The sequence below is a fragment of the Agelaius phoeniceus genome, chromosome 22 (assembly GCF_051311805.1).
Source record: "Agelaius phoeniceus isolate bAgePho1 chromosome 22, bAgePho1.hap1, whole genome shotgun sequence".
Lineage (NCBI taxonomy): Eukaryota > Metazoa > Chordata > Aves > Passeriformes > Icteridae > Agelaius > Agelaius phoeniceus.
Genome location: NC_135286.1, coordinates 7069660 through 7090158, shown reverse-complemented (window position 1 = coordinate 7090158; position 20499 = coordinate 7069660). Strand labels below are relative to the sequence as shown.

The 20499-nt window shown below is 54.9% G+C and overlaps 2 protein-coding genes across 10 annotated transcripts in view; one reads left to right on the top strand and one right to left on the bottom strand.

Annotated features, from left to right (window-relative positions):
* Window positions 1–1974: 1974 nt before the first annotated feature.
* Window positions 1975–9271, bottom strand: MECR (mitochondrial trans-2-enoyl-CoA reductase). 3 transcript variants are annotated; one of them, XM_054648264.2, is made up of 10 exons: window positions 8858–9271; window positions 7493–7590; window positions 7190–7321; window positions 5593–5736; window positions 5407–5509; window positions 5093–5195; window positions 4607–4680; window positions 4141–4201; window positions 3603–3675; window positions 1975–2794 (listed from the first exon to the last, which is right to left on the bottom strand). In XM_054648264.2, the coding sequence occupies exons 1-10, from the start codon at window positions 9106–9108 to the stop codon at window positions 2631–2633; spliced, it is 1203 nt and encodes a 400-aa protein (XP_054504239.2). In that variant the 5' UTR covers window positions 9109–9271; the 3' UTR covers window positions 1975–2630. The 3 variants fall into 3 exon arrangements, with proteins under 3 accessions (XP_054504239.2, XP_077045870.1, XP_077045869.1); XM_077189755.1 differs by having other exon boundaries at window positions 9016–9171; XM_077189754.1 differs by having other exon boundaries at window positions 8941–9080.
* Window positions 9272–19109: 9838 nt separating this feature from the next.
* The window catches only part of PTPRU (protein tyrosine phosphatase receptor type U), a 57413-nt gene continuing 56023 nt past the window's right edge, over window positions 19110–20499 (top strand). For 3 of the 7 annotated variants that reach the window (XM_077189469.1, XM_077189468.1, XM_077189463.1), the window contains exon 1: window positions 19112–19326. In XM_077189469.1, coding sequence (XP_077045584.1) covers window positions 19254–19326 — 73 coding nt within the window. In that variant the 5' untranslated portion in view covers window positions 19112–19253. Of the gene's footprint in view, window positions 19327–20499 lie in introns of all 7 variants that reach the window. The other 4 variants (XM_077189465.1, XM_077189464.1, XM_077189467.1 and 1 more) reach the window with 4 other exon arrangements.

Here is a 20499-nt window from a genome sequence, read left to right as displayed (position 1 = left end):
CTGGGTCATTCCAGAGGCATTCCATATAGGCATTTCTGCATGGGGGAGAAGGTCCCAAATGAAAAACCTGAGGTCTGGGTCATTTGGATGTCCAATGCTGTCCCCTTCCCCATCCCTCCCTGGGTACTGCTCCCAGGGGCACTGGGACACAGCACTGCCCTGGCCAGACATTCCACATGGAAATACAGCTGGATTCAGCTCTGGGCTCAAACAGATCTCTGGGAAATCAGGGTTTGGGAGTTATTTCTGCATCTCCCACCTCCTGCTGCCAGGAGACAGGTGTCACGCTGTGATGTCACTGGGATGGAACACAGACGGGAGAACTTGCCAGGCAGCTGGAGCCACAGGATTCCATCCTGCTGACTGTCAGGACCAAGAAGCTGGTTGGAGGCAGCCAAGCTGTGGAAAAATAAGTCTAAATGGAGCTATCTTCACAGGAGACATCCTGTGCTTCTGTCCTGGAGGATCCAGCTTGGTGGGTGGCTTCAGCTTCTCCTGACCGTCCCAGAGATGATATGGGACCATCTTGGGATGCTGCTGTGGGACCCCCTGCAGACAAAAATGCCCTTGAAGGTTGGCCTGATGAATCCTGGGACCACAACATGAAAATTTTCTCCTTAGAGATCTCTGCTAGCACCAAACCTTTGACTGACTCTTTCCTCAAGAAGCTCTGGGAGATCCTGAGCAGCCAGAGTTTCGAGTCGATCTGGTGGGGCAACGATGGGAACTGCATTGTGATTGGAGAAAAGCTCTTCAGGAAGGAAGTGCTGGGCAGGAGGGGGCCCCAGAAGATCTTTGAAACTGAGTCCATGAGAAGCTTCCTTCTCCAGCTCATGTTCCGTGGCTTCCGCAGAATGGAAGGGGATTCTCCCCTGCTGACCTCCATGGAGGAACTCAGAGCAGTAGCAGCAGCTGGGTCTGCACTGGGAAAGGTACTCAGAGTTTCCTTGGGACACTCACAGGGAGGTTAAAGTTCAGCTAAAATGAGCCTTGACAAGGCTGGAGACTGGATGGGAGCAACAGCTTTGTTTTGTCTTGGGGTCAGTTACTCTGGACACACTGAGGGGCCTGAAAACTAGCAGGCTTGGGTTTCTTCAGCAGTTTTCTGGCTTTTGAAAACCCTACACTTCTCTGCTCCCAAATGCTCAAAACATGAGGGTGGATGTGACTTAACAAAGCTCTGCCCTGACACTTTACTCAGCCAAAGCCAGTCCTTTAAACACCCATTTTAAACACCCATTTGTCCTTTCCATCCAGCTCCTGGCTCTCTCTCAGATTTCTTCCTCCTCCTTGCAGCAAACAACTCCTTTCCTTTGCCTTTTGCAGCTGCTGTTCTACTCCAACCCCTTTTTCACGAGGGAGGACCTGCCCTGTGTCCGCAGAGCTCTGCAGGGTGCTGGGGAAAGCACAAACCCCCTGGCTGTGCCCCCCCCGGGCACTGGGATCCTGGCAAATCTCCCAAGGAAAAGGTGGGATGCTCAGCCGGCACCAGGAGCGGAGGAGGAGGATGAGGACACCCAGACATGTCCGAGCAGCGGCTGCACGGTGCCCGAGGCACGGGCAGGCACAGCCCCCCAGGCCGGCACAGCCCCCCGGGAGGGCACTGCCGGGCCCTCCCCACACAAGCGGCCCTGCAGACACGGCCCCGCCCGCGCCCTGCAGGCCGCTCCTGCTCGGCCCCACGCCGCCCCTCCTGCCCCACACGGGCCCCGCACGCTCGCACTGCCCACACTCTGCTCTGGGAAGCCAAACCCAGGGGCTGCGCAGGGGCCCGGGGCTGAGCCGCCGCCGCCCTCCCGTCCGTGGTTTGGGATGGCCATGCTGGGGCCGGCGGCTGGCCGCACTCCGGCCCGCGGCCACTGCCCCACCTGCACCTGCACAGCCAGCGCTGCCGGGCCTCGGCACGGCTGGACTGGGAAGAGCAGGGGCCACAGGGAGCTTGTGGGGTCATAGAGTAGAAGAGCAGCACAGGAGGAAGCAAGAACACGTTGTTGGTTGTTCTCAATAATAAATCTTTTCACATTGATCTGCAGTGTCACAGTCACTGTCCCACACCCGGACTGGAGGGCCTTCAGGGACACTGAGGGTCTGGCTCCAGCCCTCGATGGCCAGAGGCTCCGGCCCTTGCAGCGCGTTTGGCCAAACCCAGCCAGGGGTGACCCAGGGCTCCTCCAGGAGCTGCAGCAGCACCTAGGGCCACTCCAACCACAGCACCCCTTGTCATTTGGGGCAGTCCATGCCCCTTCCTCCTCCTACTCGGAGCTGGCCCAGAGGCAGCAGGGCTGCAGGGAGATAACTTGGACTTCCCTGCCCATCCCACATTCCAGCTGGGATAACTACAGCCCTGCCAGCCCCAAAAGCACATCTGAGGGGGAACTGCTGCTCTTTTCACACCCTGAGCTGAGCGAGCCATCATTTGGGATCCCAAACTGCCCCCAGCCACAGTGAGATGCAGCCTCCCTCCTGCAGCACTTCCACACAAAGCTGCGGAGGCTTTTAAAGCTTTCAGTGGGCATCCAAAATGTGAAAAACAAAGGAAAAAAAGAAATTGAATGGATCTGCAGGGTCTTTTCCCCCCCTCAAGTCTGTGGACAACCATTTGAACAGGACAGGGCTCCAGGAGCTGCAGGTCAGAGGAGGAGGATCTGCTTGGAGGACACGAAGGGCTTCATGGAGGCCTCCAGCGCTGCCCTGTAGTCCTGAAGCGGGACCTCTGTGCAGGCCGGTGCTGTCAGCTGGCCCCTGTGGATGAGCTGGCACAGGGCGTCCATCATTGCAGCCACGCTCTCCTGGTCTGCACGGGAAGGAGGGAGCTCTCACTGCGCCATGCAGGGCCATCAACCACCCCTGGGAACATCCACCCGAGGCTATATGGGGTCCCTGAGTGTGACGTGCCCCAGCTCAGGCATATGGGATGAAGGAAGAGCCCCTGGCATGGTCCCTGCCTGAGGCCAGCACCAGTGTCTCAGCACCCTGGTGATGCCTTAAGTTTTAGCTTTTTTTCTTATTTTCCAGATTCTGAACTGCATTAGTGTGTAACTCTGAACTTCATATAAAGTGGCAGCAAGTTCTCCTCACAGTTCAGTCAGAACAATCCTTTTCCAGCCCCAGAACCAAGGACACCGCTGCAGCTTCAGGCCCAGAAAGTGCAAACAACAGCAAACTGAGAAGAGCAAACTGGGAGGATGGGACTGTAATTGGACAATTAACCCCAATATGGAAACAGACCAAAACTTATAGAAGTGTGAAAACTTGTGACCCACGGTCCATCTTGGGTGTACCCTTGGCCAGGCTCTTGTACTGCCCAAGGTGTGTCCTTTGAAGGAAGCCTTTTAATAAATCCATACTTTATTCCTTTAGCACTATCCAGCCTCTGTTCTACACAGCCTCTAAAGGCATCACTGGGACAAGAGAGGTGGCTCTGTGAGTGGGAGTGAGGATGGTGCTGGGTGCGGTTTGTTCCCACTCCCATGCCTGGCAGGGGACAGACCCTCAGCCCCCCCAGCTCAGGTCCCTCAGCCTCCCCGGCTCAGATCTCTCAGCCCCCCTGAGGGGGGGTTCCTCAGTCCCCCTGGCTCAGGTTCCTCAGCCCCCTGGCTCACCCTGCGCATGGTCCTTCCGCCACTGCGTCATCCAGAACCCGCGGAGCTGCACGTCCCGGAAGATGAAGGCACTCTGTGGAATGTGTGACACCTGTGTGTCCTCCTGGTACCCAGTGACACTCCTATGCCCCCTTGTGCATCCAGTGACTCCCATGGCCCCTTACACAGGCAGTGACACGTGTGTGTCCCCTCCCAGTGTGTGACAGTGGTGGAAAGTGGCAGTAAGGCCCCTTGTTAGAGCTCCCATTTGTGAGCCAGGGATATGGAGAGGTGACTCCAAGGTGTGGAGTCAGGGCAGGTTTGATGCTCAGCACCTGCAGGATCATTTCCCCCCTGGAATTTTTTGGCAGCCCAAACCCTCCATATAAAAAGCCAAGAGCCCAGCAATGGGACGCAGCTTATCCTGTGATGGACCCCATAAGGCAAATTAAAAAGGCTGGAGGGTCTCAATCTGCACCTGGGGAGAGCCAGGTGCCCACAGTACTGAGGGGATGGGGACATGCAATGGAGAAGAGGAGACTAAAGAGGGAGTACTCACCACAGGCACCATCACAGGCTGCTTTGCCATTCCCCCATAGGTGACCATGGTCCCCTTGGGCCTGGAGTAAGAAAAGGGGTATTGGGTTAGGTGGTCCCAAAAGTGCAGCTCTGAGTTGCCACCTCCTCCTCTGTCATCCCCAACCCCGCTGGGGCTGTCCTTGCACCCAGGGCTCCTCAGTTACCCCTCAGATCCCACTTTCCAAGCTCTCCTCTTGCTTCTGTGCACCATTAGCTGAATTTGCAGCTCGGCACACCAGTTACACCTGGCCAGGACCTGGGGAACCTTCACAACTGGACCCCAACCACCCCCAGCAGCGTGAGACTTCAAATCACTGTTGTTACCCCAAAACCACTTTTCCATTCATCTTTCCTCTCCAAAAGTTCAACAGACTCCAGAGCAGGACCCTCTATTGCCAGTTTCTGTCCCCAAGCTTGTGCCCAAGCCACCATCCAGCCAAACTTACTGCAGATGCCGCAGCATCTCTGTGGTGCTTTTGCCTCCAACGCAGTTCAGGGCGAGCCGGGGCCTCGGGATGCTCTGCAAGGGTTATGACAAAGGTTCCCAAATTTTATGGCTTCTTTAGGGGATGGGACCATGGTTTTTGATAAAGCATCTGCATTAACCTCAACATTTACCTGAGGGCTGCTGAGAGTAGTAGAGCTAAAATCCATCAGAGTCATGGAACAGCTGGGGTTGGAAGGGACTCATTCCAATCCCCTGCCATGTGCAGAAGACACCTTCAGCTAGACCAGGCTGCTTCAAGCCCAATCTGATTGGAACCAAAATCTGTGATCTTTCCCTTGTGGCAGCAGCAAAATCCCTCCACTACCAGGGCTAAATCCTTATCTAGAGAGAAATTTGTCCTTCCCACCATCCCTGCATTTCCCCACAGTGCTGAACAGCAGCAACAGCCCTGGACCATCTCTCAGTGGGATCAGCATTGAGGTACCTTAAATATATCTTTCATCTCTGGCTTTCTCAGCATCTCCTCTGTGATGACATGGTCAGCGCCCAGGGCCATCAGCCTCTCCACCAGTTTTGCGAGATCAGGTCTGGGGGGGGGAAAAGGAGATAAAAAAAGAGGACTAGATGAGCCAGGAAGCAGAGTTCTCCCTTCTCCTTCCTTCTGCTCCAGCGTTGCATGGGGACAACAGGGAAGAGGCTGGAGAACAACTTAGAGGAGGAAATGGGAGAAAATCCTGGGTTGGATGGGCAGGATGATCAGATCCAGCTCCCAGACTCGCTCCTCCCCAGAGGACCCACCTGTCCCTCACCACATTGATGGTCTTGATGCCAGAGGCCCTGGCAATCTGGATGATGGCCTGGCCCACCCCGCTGTTGGCAGCGTTCTGGATGACGGAGTCACCTGGATGTGAATAAACCCAGATTCCCACTGCAGAGGCAGCTGGGAAATCCGTGTGGAATTGCTCCCTCATGGCAGGGCCATACCAGGCACCAGGCTCTCGAAGTCAGCCAGCAGACGGAACGCCGTGCAGGGGTTGACGCTCAGGGTGGCAGCACAGAGCATTGGGATGTCACTGGGCACCTTCAGCAGCATCTCCTCAGGGAACACTCCATGTGTCCGCCATGTCCCTGGGAACAGCAGCACCATGGGCACAGCCACAGCAGAGGGGAAAGCAAAGGAAAACCATCAGCTCACACTGTAGCCTTGGCACCGCAGCATCAGGTGCTGGGAACCAGCTACACCCTGGAGAGAGAATTATGGAATGGGTTCCCATATGGGTAGAGTCAAAATGCTCCAAGAGGCAAGGAATAGATTCCTCGCTGCCTGCCAAGATTTATCACCCAGCAAAGCCTAATCATTTCCCAGAGGGATAATGGGACTGGGGCTCCCTGGGTATGTGTGCAGAGATAATGGAAATACTCTCCATCCTATGGATGAGCCCATATATTCCAAGCCAATTTAGTCAGCTTTACTCCCTCTATGCTTGTATCTGATTTAACCCTCTATCATCTATTTACAGTGGTTTTATGCTTAAAAATACCCCATTAGGCTCTTAACTCTATCGTTTTCCTTCTCTCATTTAGCAGAAAGTCTTTTAAGAGGAAATAGGCAAAGAACAAGCTGTGACACTAAACCACAACCAGCAAATATCAGGCCATTGGCATTTTGGAGGAGCATAGGAGACATTTGTTGGGAAATAAATTCCCACACTTTCCCAGCAGAGCATTATTAAAGAGAAAACTACAGTGAGAGGCCACCGTGACCTTGCCCGTGTGAAATATTTTATCCCAGGTCTTTAGGGAAGCTCTAAGCTGATGGGACAAAATGTGGTTGTTTCCCGAGAAACACAGACTGCTGCAATGCTTTATAATAGCACAGACATCCCATAAAGGGTCTATGCTACAGAAAAGAAAATTATTGCTAAATTTAAGTTTGGCATAAGGAATGGCATTGCCACTGCTCCTATTCCAGGTGTTCTAGGGTGCATGGTAAGTCCTGTGTACAGAAGCCCCTTCCCTGGGGACCCCCATCCTTCTTGAGAACGTTCCTGTGTCTGTGGAGGATAAGCAGCATCACTTGCTAGGGCTGGGCAGCAGAAACTGAGCTTGCTTTTAAAAAATACATTAAAAATAAAATAAAAACAAATTCATTAATTTAAAATAAAAACATGTGGTGAAAATAAACCAAGACATAAACAGGTAAGAAATAACCCCATCTCAATCATCCCCACTGTCTCATTATGATTGGTCTCACATTGGTTCCAACTCCTGCTTCCCTCGCCCAGCATTCCCTAATGGAGTTTTGTTCCCCAATTTGAGTCCCGTCCCATCAGGTGTAATTGCTGTAAGTGCAGGGGTTCATGGCTCTACCCACACCCTACAGAGATGGTGCTTTGGAGAGCTGTGCTTTTGCTCTGGAACCCCCGAAATCCCCACAGCCGCTCACACAGGAGCTGACCATGGGTTTGCTCTCTGGGCAATCCTGGGAACCCCCCATGGGCTCCAGCACCCCAAAAATCTCCTGGGAAGATGCTTTGTGGGGGGGGTGAGCAAGGACCCAGCAGTGCCGAGGTGAACTCACCGAGTCCGGCGTCTGCAGGGATGACCCAGTCCCCAGGTTTCAGAGCTTTCACACGGCGCCCAACCTCCAGCACCTCCCCGACACCTTCGTTCCCCCCCACGGCTGGCAGCGGCGACAGGAGGGGGTAGGTTCCTGAAGGGAAGCTGGAGGTGAGCTGGAGACCCCCTCATACCCAATCCCCACACCAGGAGCCATCTCTGAACCCTCTGAGACAGGAGTTGGGTTTAAAGATCCCCATGGGTTCCTTCCAACTTGGAGCATCCTGCAAGAACCGATGTGCAAAGTATTAACCCAACACACTACCTTGGATCATGTTGATGTCAGCAGGATTGATGGGGGCTGCCAACATCTTGACGTGGACATCGCAGTCCCCCAGCTTGGGCACTTCCAGGTTCTTCAGTCTGAACAGGGAGACACAAAGGAAAAGGGCATTAACACCAGTTTGCTGATGTCTTCTGTGCTGTGGCTGAAGCTGGAGGGTGCCTGTATCACCTACACACCTCACCCAAATTAACAGCACCGTATGCCTCATCCTATCAAAACAATCAGATTTCTGTTAGACAGAAGGACAGATTTTTGAAGAAGGCTGCTAAAAGCCAACTGCCCAAAACAATCCCGTGCCACCAAGCTCAGAGATGCTCGCTAAACTTAACAAACTCAGCAGGTTGTGTAAAAAAGCTGCGGTTTTGGCTGGGGATTTTACGGCTCATTCTGCCCTGCTCAAGCGTTATGGGAAACTGGGGTATTTCTGGAAATCTGTGAAAAGGGAGAAGCCACAAAGCACAAAGTAAGACCAGTCTTGCACAAGCAATGGGGTAGTAACAGCAAATCTCAGGAAGCAGCAGTGTTGACAAGCACCATTGCACAACTAAATGATCATTTGGAAGAGCAACAGTCCTCCAAAAAAACCAGAGGGTTGGTGTCTGGATGCACCTGGATAATGTATCAGCATGAACTGAGCTGGATCAAGAGGGGCAGCAAGAGCTCAAAGTCTCCTTCCTTGAAAAAAAAGGCTTAAACTCCACTAAACGACAATTTCCCCTTTCCAGGATTTTTGATGCTGAGCATCAGCAGTTGTCCCAAAAAATGCTTATGATGCTGCTTTGGTCCCTAAATTGGGATCTCAAAGGGAAGACCCATCAGTGGGATGCAACCCAGGGTCAAGTTGGGGCACAGCGATGCTGAAGCTTGGACCTCCCTGTCATACCCTATATGATGCAAGAATAGGCTTTTTGAGAAAAACACGAGGTTTAAGGCCAATTGACAGAGCAGCAGCAGGAGGGTGGGGGATATGAAGGCATCACCCCCAGCATCCACCTGTGAGACCATGGCACCACGAAAACATTGGGGCATCCTAGGGTCCTCCAGTCCCCTGCATGTTCAGGGGTCCCATAGGGAGCTGCAACCCATCCCCACCCTCTACACCTGGGATGGGCAACTCCTGACCCCCCTGCACTGCACCCCCAAAGCAGCCCTGCAGCACCCCAAAACCAGCACCCCCACTCCTCTTTGCACCCCTGCAGCTCCAGCTCTCTGCCCAGCTGTGCCCGCCCGCCCCCGCCCCAGCCTTGGCCCTACGCCTGCACCCCCTCCCTGTAATGCCCCCCCACATTCACACCCACCCCATTTCTGCACCCCCTGCAATGCACCCCCGTGTCCCCCCCTTACTGCACGACGTCTGCGGCCTCCCCGTGCCGCTCATACAGCAGCCCGAGCGGAGGGGCCCCCGCCGTGGCCGACCGTGCCCGCACCAGGGGGGTCCGAACCAGGGAGGTCAGCACTCGGAGGGTTCGTGCCGGCGGGGTCAGCACTCGGAGGGTCTGTACCGGCGGGGTCAGCACTTGTGGGGTCCGTGCCGGCGGGGTCAGCACTCGGAGGGTCCGCGCCCCGCGCAGCACCCGCGCTGCCGCTCGCTGCATTCGGCTGAACTCGTCTCCGCTCGGCTGAACTCGGCACTTCTCGGCGCTCTCCGGCTGAGCCCGGCGCTGCCGCCGGTGACGCTCGGGTTGGCACCGCCCCCGGCCGGCCCCGCCCCCGCGCCTTAAGGCGGCCCGGCCGCTCGTGCGCCGAGGGGGTGGGGCCTTCGTGGGGCCGCCCCGCGCCCTCCCCGGGCTCGCTTCCCGCTGGTTTGTCCCCAAAACGGTCTGAAGTTATTAACTGTGCCCGCCTCTGCGCAGGCAAGCATTGTTGATGGGCATAGGAGCATCTCGGTCCGAGTGGTCACTGGATCATGGAATCATTTAGATCGGAAAATACCTCCAGGATCGTCGTTGTGAGACAGCCCTGGATCCCTGGCAGTGCCCAAGGCCAGGCTGGACATTGGGGCTGGGAGCACCTGGGACAGTGGAAGGTGTTCCTGCCATGGCAGGGCTGGAATGGGATGAGCTTTAAGGTCTCTTCCCACCCAAACTATTCCATGGTTCTGTGATTTGGGGGAGAAAAGCCCCTTTTCTCTGCTTTACTACCCAGTGCCTTCCAGCTGCCCTGTCTGGGATAGACACGCTCCCGGCAGGGAGAGCTGCAGGGACGTGTTCTTCAGATGATTATTTAAAACAACAGATGCCTGACACAAGTGGTGAGGAAAAAAATCCCGACAGTTATTTAATTCAATGTTTTGTATAATTATCTTGAAGGAAAGGTCTCATTTACTCTTCCAATTATAACTGACTAGATCAGAGGGGGAAAAGAGAAGCAGAGCCTCCTGCTTTCCCGATAAGCCTGTCACAGAGAATTGCTTTGCAAAGGATTGATATCCAAGGGAGGAGTTGCTTGGTTCAGCCCCACAGATTGCTCCTGGATCCTCACAGATCATCCCAAGACTGGCCCCATTCTGGTGATCCAGCACAGACAGATACTGGTGGGTACTAAAACAAGGCCAGGTGCTCAGGGCAGGATCTTTTCTGTCTCAGGTGACTCAGCCCTAAGACTGTCATGATCCTAAATAGAAGATTTAGTCAAGCTGCTTGATATGTTCACATAATTTTTTAACAAAAAAGGAAAGCAACATATTCTTTGGGGTGTGAATTCAGATTCAAGATGAAGGAAAAGTTCAGGTTTGGAAAAAATTCTCTTCCAAAGTGCTGGTGACAGGTTTTCTGCCTTTTCTAGGTTATGATTTGCTTTTGGGGGTACCTTGGAGGGCTCAGGGGTATTCCTACGAGAGCCTCTGTGACAGCACGGGGAAGAGAGACTAAAATGAACTTTTCTTACCGACTTCTTTAGTTTATAAGGAGCCTTAAGGTCACTTGTAGGTGGATGTAAAAGTCTCCCATGTGATGGCACTGCAAGGACAGCAGAGTCAGAGGAAAAAACAGCCTTTTCCCACCTGGTTGGTTTGGGATCCTGGGCACATCCAGGTCCTGGCAGCACCTCCACCTCCAGACAGGAAGGGGCCTCCCCAGCTGCCTCCAGCATGGCTGGACATTTCAATCATTTAATCATTTTAATCTAACCACAGCAATAAAATAATGGGATTTTAATAACCTCAAAACCTACAGCTTTCCAAGGACGCCAGGAATGCCTCAGATATTTTTTGTTGGGGGGATGCACGAGCAATCCATGGTGTAGAATGCTGGTCGTGTCCGTGCTCTGCCCCGCATGGCAAAGGGTTAATCACTAATTACAGAAGCCAAATGAGAGGCCTCTCCATCCCCTTGCAAACGTGTGCACCCACAAATCAGAGCTGGCAGACGATTTATGATTATTTTGTTAATGTTTCTCCTGTAACAAGCACAATTTCCGGGTGATTAATGACTACTTCATATCCTGGAATTGCACTTTTTTATAGGAGCATTGCATGAAAATCCACTTTGCACTTGAGGGTTTAGGAGTGGGTGGGCAGAGGAGGAAGAGGAGATGATTCCCCAGCACCTGGCAGGGGGAAGGAGTGCTGTCCTCTGCTCCCCTCTGCTTTAACCCCTGTTATTGTTAACGAGCTCTGATTTATCACAATATCATGATTTACAGCCATCAATTAATTGGAGTTGTTCACACTTGGGCATGGCTGGAAAGCAAAAGTGCTGATGATAAGTTGGATTTGTTCCTGCAAGCATGAGGGGACGCAGGGTGGGAACAAGCACCTTTGTGACACCAGGGTGGCATTTGCTGGGATTTCATCCCTAAATCCTGTTGAGGACAGAGATTTTATCTCCTGGTTTAGGAGGAGTTGAGCCCAGCAGGTTCAGCCTGACCCCAGGAACCCCGTGTGGACTGTTCTGCCTCCAGCTCTCCCAGAGCTTAATTAAGTTAATGTGGAATTATTAATTAACTGCTTATAAGACTGACACCCCTTTTAATTAAAGGGAATAATAATTTATTGCCTTTTCCCTTTTTGGTGGAGAAATGGAAGGTGTGTCTGCTTTGTTTAGGAAAAAATAAGAAAGCTGAGTCTGGAGAAATTTCTGGGAAGGGTTTCTGAGGGGATTTTGATGTTGCATCTCCGTGCCTGTTCCAGGCCAGCTAGATGTGGTCCAAGCCCTGTTGGATCCCCTGGACATCAGGTCAGGAGGCTGGGATGGGATTTTAGGGCTGGGATGCACCAAAAGGACAAGGCTTGCAAACAAGCTGCAAAAGATCTTCTTTGTGCAGGCAGAGAAGGGGATGCTCAGAATCCCCCATGGGGGAAGGCGGCAGAGGGGCTGCCCGGCCCTCGAGCACTGAGCTCCTTCTCCCTCTTCCAATCACTGCAGCAACCATCCTGCTCCTGTGTCCATTGCAGGCTCCTGGGGCCAGTCCCTCCCCACCTCCTGCATTTTGTAATGCTTAAGAACAGCTCAGCTGGTTATTTTCCCATTTTGAGCCTCATTCCCCCCAAACCCAGCACTGCTGGTAGAGCCCCATTGCTCTGACATCAATTGCTTTTTGTTAGACATGCCTGAATCTTTGAATGGAAAACACATTGTCCTTAAAGATCTGCTTTACATAATCCTTGGTTTATCCCTGAATCCCTCATTTAACATCTCTGATGGAGCTGGACAATCCCATAAACTATTGAATTCTTCACCTCAAAACGTGTGCCTGATGCTCCCAGGTCCACATGGGGATGAGGGCAGTGGGATGGGATGCCCATAGAGGTTTATTTTTTTAAGCACACTGGTGGCTGTTTTTTGCCTCTCTGATTTTTTATTAATCCCCATTTAAGTTGTTTTATTGTCAGATAATGAAGAAAAAATGTCTGGGAAGAAACATGACACTCGGTGGCGAATGGAGAATTGATGAGTTCTGATCCTCTGCCAAGGAGATGAACAAGGAGGATTCAGCTCCAGCCGTAAATAAGGAAGGAGAGGGAGATGCTGAGAGGATCCAGCTGTGCTGGGACATCGTCCTTGCTTGCTCCTTGCTTTTCCCATCACAGCTTTTTCCTGTGCTGCCAATATTCAGGTTGTGCAGTGGAGCTCTTCCATCCCTGGACTTTCAGGGTGATTGATGCAAAAATCATCCTGTTCAGGCATTTTTCCAGCTTGGGACAGTGCAGGAACTGGTCTCGGAGGTTGGTGTTTGGGAGGTGACTCAGAAGTGAGGTGTGATGTCCACAGGGCATCATCCAGCTGGATGAGGAAGAACACAGCCGGGGTGGGGAGGGGAGATGCTGCTTTTGGGGAGATGCTTCTTTTGGGCCCCATGTTGCCACAATGGCACCTAGAGGCATCATCCCAAGTGACTTGGCAGGGAAGATCTCTTGGAACAGCTTGAAAAGTTGCCCAGGTGAAGAAAGGCACCAAATTGGTGTCTCTTATCCTTTAAAAACTGCATTTTAACTTCTCATTTTCCTTCTGTTGTCTGTAGACCTGAAATTTCCCCGTCATTGCAGGAAATTGTTAGTATGAACAATTATTTGGGAAAAGAACTGATGGATGTCTGGGTTCTGTCCATTCCTGAGTCAGTTGGTTTTATTTGTTCCCATGAAATGCCCGATGAACTCTTTTTGTCACAAACTGCCGAGCGCATCCTTTCCCCAATGGGGTTTGAAAAGGCACCAAAGCAGAGCTGCTGATGCTCAGAGGAGGGCAAACAAGAGAGAGGAGAGCTGACACTTCCCCTGCATGTAAAACTGAACAAAATAAACCCAAACAAGATATAAAACCAAATTTAAAATGATAATAAATAAACGTTGGATGTAATACTGTTCCCTCCTTTCCTTGCTGTTGGATTTTAAAAGGAGCTGGTTGCACAGCCAGCTCTGTGCTCAGGCTCCAGCCTGTCAGCACTGAGACATGATTATGAGAAATTTGAGCAATAGCCAAACCTCAGGTCTGAAAATAAATGACATTTGTGATTTTGGATGTGATCAGAGACACAAAATGCCTCAGCTGATTTACATCCCCCCAAAGAAAACCTCCATCCTGAGGCAATACCGAAGGAGCAGCACAAAGAGCTTTGGTGTAAAACTGGCTGGGTCCAATGCCTTGGTTCTGGTCGGTTTTTAATCAAGGTCATTTTCTTGCGAGGTTAGGGATGGGCAAATCCAAGCAGCTGGAATGGCAGCTGGGCTGGGTGAATTGCTGAGCAGGTGGACAGACGGATGGTGCATGGTACTGGGGTGTATTTTGGGGTTAAAAGTAGTCTGCAAAAATTCCTAGTAAGTGCTGGGATTTAAAATTCTGCGGTGGAGCTGCTGCCTTGGGCTGTTCCTCACCAGCCCAGGAGGGAGGCCCTGGGGGTTTGCATCCCTCTAAGGAAGTCCTGTGAAACCCCACTGGGGGAGTTGGTGGCACAGGGAGGTCAGGGCTGGCCAGGGCAGTGGTGGCCTGCAGGGCTCACCCAGAGCTCCTGGCTAGCTCCAGAGCATCTCCCACAGGGGCTGGGATGCTGCTGTGGGCAGGGGCTGCAGGGGATGCTGCTGTGGGCTGGGCTGGATGTTCCACCTGCACATCTGGGGACATTGCATGGAGTCTCGGGAAATGCAGGGACAGGTTGAGACATCTCTTTCTGAGATGAAGAGCAAAGTTTCTCCTTGGAATTAGTACCTGGGGTGAGAAGAAAGCAGTTTGCTGGATGTAAGTGGTCCAAGGATTCAGCCAGATGTGGGACATTGATGAGGTTGTGCCACTGAGCAGTCAAAAAATTTTGGAGCAGCATCCGGGTGAGGATTTAGCTCTGTGTGTTGGCACTGATCCTTGGGCTTCCCAATTCCCCATGGAGAAACCCCTGTGCCCTTTGAGCCCAAACCAAGAGGTGGCTTGGTGAAGGGTTGGATCTTAAATAACATCTTCGAACACCTTGTAACATCTTCTAACATTTTCCTAGCTATTTCCCCTGGGAACTCTTGTTCATTTGTTGCATTGAACAGGAATAGGGAGTTTTATTTGGATGAAGGCACAGAAGTTATTTCATCCTTTCAGGCTGTGATAACTCATCTAATAGCCCTATTACATCTGGCCATGGCACCGCGGCGGGCGTCTGACCACTTGGGGCTGGACAGACAGGGAGGAGAACAGCAGGATGAGATAATCTATTTTGTCTGTTAAGAAAGAAAAAGGGCTTTTGGCATTAGCAAAAGGCAGGTGATTTAAGAAAATAGCAGAGAGTTGTTAGAGCTGGATGGGGGTGTGATAGGTGGAGATATAGAAAAAGAAATGGGGGGATATGGGAGAAAGAGGGAGAGACTGGAGTAAAGGGGAAAGGAGGAAAAAAAACAGAAGGCAAAATTTTTTTTGGAGGATGAATTGCTTAAAATTCAATGTGGGGTGTTGTGTCCCAGCAGCTCTGCAAGAGCCATTTGTTGCAGGGAAGGCACTGCTGGGAGTGATAGGCTCTGTGTCCTGTGGGTTTAACGGGAAAAAATGAGGAATAACTGTGCTGGCAGCAAAAGATGGTATTCTGAAATAAGTCAAAATTTAAAGGGTTTTGGTGTGGTCATGGTCACTGGGAGATGCTCACCCAGTGGTTTGGGGAGGACCAGTGGGTGCTGCAGCCCCATCCCTGGGCTCTGGGATAAGGGCTCAGGGCAGCCCCACTCCCTCAACCTGCCATTTCACAGAGATATTGAGAGCAAAAGAATCCTCCTGAAAGTACTGCTGGCTCCTAAGAATTCAAAGCCCCAAATCCCATCTCTTTACCCCCAACCTGGGAGAAGCCATAAGATGTGATGTAGCCACACTGGCTGCACTTGAGGCTGCTGTCACTGAGCACCCCGGAGCTGAAAACTTCTCTCTCTTGAGTGGGAGGTATGGTTGCAGTGGAGACCATTTGCAATCACAGCAAGGCCTATATTTTTCCTGCAAATGACTGTACTTGAAAAGTGATTACTTCATTTTAACTCGATTGCTCCTGCAAGACCGTCGGGGGCTGATGGCACAGGGCAGGGGACTGCAGGCTCATCCTGTCAGTGCTCACGGTAGGAGGACATACTTGGGAAGGGTTAGGGGAAAGGATTTGCACCTTGGGAATGGGATGGAGCTTGGTCCTGATGGGTTGCCACTGGCTTCATCCCGGCAGCTGCATGGGGCAGTGCCGTCTGCGCACCCGTCCTTCCTTCCTCACTGCTTCCCTTTGTCCCTCCTTTCTTCCCTCGGTGCAGGGTTAGTCCCAGACCATGCATGATGGGTGCTATGCCCCCTCCAAACCCATCCTGTGTCCCTGTCTGCACCCCTGGCCCTGTCAGTGCCAGGCAGGTCCCCCCCAGCTCAGGGAAGCAGTGGTGGGTCCTTGGCCTAACTTTCCTCCCTTTCAGCCCTGTTGGACAGGTGGGATTGAGCTGGACGTGCTGGAGGGGCAATTGTCAGTAACTGTCCTCATGCAGAGCCCTGAGACCAATTCCTGCTTGTCCCCAAACCTGGTCACAACATGAATGCACACCATCCACGTATTCCTCCCTGCATCCCTCCCCAGACAGCTCCATTATCCCGGGAGGCTCCCCCAAGCCCCTTCCCCAGGGGAGGAGCCCCCGGGAGGTGCCGCCCGCCTGCCCCGCCCTGCCCCGAGCCAGCGCCAGCCCTTCGCGGGGACAAGGAGCCTTTGTGGAGCCCCCGTGTCCGTCCCGCTCCGCTCATGCCAAATTCGTGCCGTGCCCGCAGTGCGCGGTAGGTCCTGGGTGCATTGATGATCCCGGTGGAGAAGCACGGGAGTGGCACCGGATGAACCCCAGGGCTCACCCGAGGAGGTGGCACGGATGGGCTTTGGGACTGTCGGAGCAGGACGGTGACCCACAGGGAATGGGGAACAGTTCTGTTGTGATACGCTGGCTGCAACAAAACCCCTTTTTATTGTTTTTTGAAGTGATTGGTTTGGAAGTACAATTCAGGGGTTTAAAAGGTGGTGGAAAGCACAGCACAGTGCTCCAACAGGCTCCTCCATGAACATTTTCAGTTCAGCTGCTGGGTCAAGACCCCTTCAGATTCCTCCCCAGTCTGGGTAGAGACTATCCCCAGCTCATCCCTTGGCTGCTGCATCACCCAGCTCTTCCCAGAAGGATTTGGGGGATTTTTCTCAAAAAAACTCCAGGGGGACCCTGCAAAGTGCCACCCTCAGCACCGTGCCAGCCTGCGCCGTGCCAGCCCTCTCCTGCCTTCGCTGCCACACATCTAAGCAGCTTAATTCCCTTATTGGGCATTATTTTAACAGGCTTTTAGTGTCACTGGGGAGAGGAATTGTCAGGATCACTCCATGCTCAGTGTGAGGCAACTTGGAGAGGAGTGTCCATCACCCTCTGCCCTCACCCCAGATTTGCTGTCCTGGTTGAGGGACACACAGTACTGGTTTGGTTTGTCCCCAGATCCATGGGGATGGATGCATCCCTGCAAGAAGTGTCACCATGGTGCTAACCTGCTGGGGGTGCTGCTGGGAGCAACTGGGAATGGAAGATAAACGTTTTGTACCCCCATGGCACAGGCAGGGGTGACACTGGGGACACTGACAGGAGGAGTATTTGGGGTTGGCAGCTCTGAGGTGACCCCCGATGTGCTGAACCCCTGTCCCAGGGAGGAGGGGGCCAGGCGGAGGCTCTGCAGTGTCCCCAGGTCAGTGCAGTGTCCCCAAGGCTGTGTAGTGTCCCCAGGGCTGTGCAGTGCCATGTGTCAGTGCAGTGTCCCCAAATAATGAAGCCCGCCCAACACGGAGAAGCAGCACAGCAGCATCCCTAGGGAAGAGCTGAACTTGGATGAAGCTGGCGGGCAGTGCTGTCCTACTTCTGGGGCTGGGAGCTCCCTGGTGGCTTCACCAGGCTCAGCAACCCCCAGATACCATCCCCCGTGCCTCTGTCACCCTGCTGGATGCTGGCAACTGGGCGCTGTCTTTCAGGACAAGGCTGAATCATCGCAGGGTGATGCCAATGCCAGGGATTCTCCCTGTGTGATTTGGGGTAAGAAGTCACAATATTTCCAGCATTGTTCCCTCTGCTTTCCAAGTTTCCCAGTGCCCAGGCAGTTTCCCACCCTGGAGCTGCAGCCAGGGCTAGGTGACCTAAGCACAGATCATGCCAGAAAGCTGATGCAAAGTTCCCCTCCTCCTCACCTCAAACCTTTGGGAAAACATTTTCCTCCAGAAATAGGGCTGGAGAGGATGTCAACAAACAAGGGGCCTTTCATCCCTGCTGGCACTGCCGGCAGGGACGCCAGGGCTGCCAGTGCTCAGTGCCTGATCAGCCCTGCACTCAGCTGGGAAATGGACAGAGATTTTCCTCCTTTTACATCCTTCCAGGTTTTTCTCCTTTCTGCTCACTCTGAGTTGGATCCTGCACCTCCCTCTGTCACCCCCTTCCCTCGCTGGGGGGATGGGGGCTTTGCTGGGTGTCTCTGGGGTCTCAGGTGCCACTGCCACTCCCATACAGCCTTGTCTGGCTTTCCCTGTCACCATCCTGCGGAGCTAGGCATCCTGTCCCTGTCCCTCAAGGACATCCAGCCTGTGGTGGAGGACCAGGGGGGTTTCAGGGTCCGAGGACACCCTGGAAGGGGCGGGAGGCTCTGTCCCCAGTGTCCAGCCCATAGGGTCTTGTCTCTGCCCCACAGCCTCGGGCACAGCCCAGGGGTCATGGGGGGCACTCGAGGGCTGGAGGAACCCACCCCAGAGTGGGTGTCACCATCACCTCCCTCTGTCCCAGCCTCCTCCCAGCACCTGTCCTGCAACTGGAAACCCTGCAGAGTCCACTCCCAGCTTGGTGGGGACCCTACAACTGGGATCCCTGAGGACGCCCCTTGCATTTGGGGAGTCGTGGGGGCCCCCCAAGCTGGGAACTATATCTGCATCCCTGCACACCCGGAAAACCAGGGACCCCCCATCCCGCAGAGCCTGGCAGCCTCCTGCCCGCAGGGAACCCCTCTTTCCCCCCTCCGCTGCAACAGGAGACACCGCAGCACCGGGGACTCTCCGCGCAACGGGATCTCCCTGCAGCCGGGACCCCCGTGCTTTCTCCCGCACCCTTGCGGGGTCCTCCCGTGCACCACCCCTCAGGCAAGAGGCGCTCCCGGGCAGCCCAAGCCGCTCTTCCCTGGCACCGGAGACCTCCCCTTCCTTAAGCGTGCACCTTCCTAGGCCCGAAATTCCCGGGACCCCCATTCCCCGCCTCTCCTGGGACCTCCTCCCCCTCTCTCCCGGTACCGGATATTCCCCTCCTCCCATCCCGGGGTACAGGAGGCCCCCCCCGCCCCTTATCCACGCACCGCCCCCCCCTCCCCTTAACTCCCGGGACCGCCCCTCTCCCCGCATCCCCCAGTACGAGAGAAACTCCTCCCTTAACCGAGCGCCGCCCGTCGCCCGCAGCTCCCGGGACCCCTCCCCACCTCTCCTCTCCCCCGGTACCAGAGAACCCTCACAGTGCCCCCGTAACTCCCGGGACCGCCCCCACCGCTGCTCCCAAACTTCCCCCGCAGCGCCACCGCTCGTCTCCGCCAGGGGGCGCCGCCGTCCCGCCCGCCGTTGCCGTTCCCGGTACCGGCGCCCCCCCCTTCCGCGCCCCCCTGCGGGCGGCGGTGACGTCACGGCGGGCGCGAGCCGCCGCCGCTGGTATTTGAGGCGCGGGGCGGGCACGGGGGCCCCGCTGCGCCCCCGCCGCGCCGGAACCGCGGGCGCGCAGCGGCGGCGGCGGCCACGGCCCCGCCGCCCCCCGCTCGGTCCCGGCACCGGCCGCACCATGCGGAGCGCCCGGGCGCTGCTGCTCGCCCTCGCCCTGCGGGTCTACGCGCTGGACACCGAGACGCCCGCCGGTAGGAACGGAGCGCGGCGTGTGCGCCGGGGAGAGGGGTCCTGCTCGCTCGGTGCGGTTCCGGGGCCCCACCGACCCCGGTGCGCGGAGGGTCCCGCCCGGCCCACCGCCACCTGTTCCCACCGGAGGGTGTCCGAACCGCCTCGGGACCCCTGTCCTCCGTGAAACCACCAGAATCCCGCCTCCCTCCCCTCCGGGCACCGGTATGGGGGCTCCTCTCGCCTGCACCGCCGCCACCGGGGGAAGTTTTCCCTGCCGGGAGTGCGGCGGCTGGGGGGTCTCGGCGGCGCCCCCCAGCCCGAGGATGCTCCGCCGAGCGCAGCCCCACGGTTCCCGCTCGCTGCCGGTACCGGGACCGCCGTCCAACCCCCCCCCCCCCCCCTCCCGCCGTACCCCGGCAGGGAAAACTTCCCCCGGTGGCGGCGGGGGGAGCGCGGGCGAGAGGGGCCCTCAGGCCGGTGCCCGGCGGGATCCCGGTGGTTTCACTGGCGGCTTCGGCGGGAAGCTGGGGTCCCTCCGGTAGGAACAGGTGGCGGCCGCGGCGGCTCCGATCGCAGCCTCCCGGCTCTCGTTTTTCTGGGGGGTACTGGGGCAGTTGTACGGAGATACGATCGATCGATTGATTTGATTAATTTACGTATTTTTAATTTTTCCCTCCTCCCCTAATCTACCCGGTGCTGAGCCCTGCGCCCCCCGGGACCCCCCAGACAGGGGCTTGGGGAGAGCTGATGCGGCGTGCGGGACGACGACGACTCGCTCCCAGTCCCTTCGGGAAGCTGGAAATGGGGTTGGACTCTGCGGAGAATGGGAATTTGGGGCTCCCGAGGTGCTACCGGGGGCTGCCAGCGCTTTTTTGGGGAAACGGAGCCACGGGAGTTGGTGCCTCACTCCAAGGGGTCCCTGGTGCTATTGCTCCCAGCTCCTGGGTGATGCTGATCACATTAAATACACATTAAAGTGTATTTTTGCCTAGTTCTTTGTTTTTTTACCTTTAAATGCAAGCTGTTCACCTGCACACAGTCCCTGCGGTGGTGCATTGATTTTGTTTTTTTGGGTAGTGGCATTTCTCCAAAGATTATAAATAGTGACACCCATCAGCAGAAAACAAGCGGCGGCTGACCCGTGCATGGGGGATGGAGAGACGATGGGTGGGGAGATGCGAAGCTGTTCAGGC

Bases quoted from the DNA above. Each gene is read 5' to 3' on its own strand.
- MECR (XM_054648264.2), bottom strand. From the start codon at position 9,108: ATGCAGCGAGCGGCAGCGCGGGTGCTGCGCGGGGCGCGGACCCTCCGA. The intron at 5,737-7,189 runs GTGAGTTCACCT...TGCTGTTCCCAG, and splicing joins CCCTGCAGACGCCGGACTCG to GGACATGGCGGACACATGGA. The intron at 2,795-3,602 runs GTGAGCCAGGGG...CTTCCCGTGCAG, and splicing joins GCGGAAGGACCATGCGCAGG to ACCAGGAGAGCGTGGCTGCA.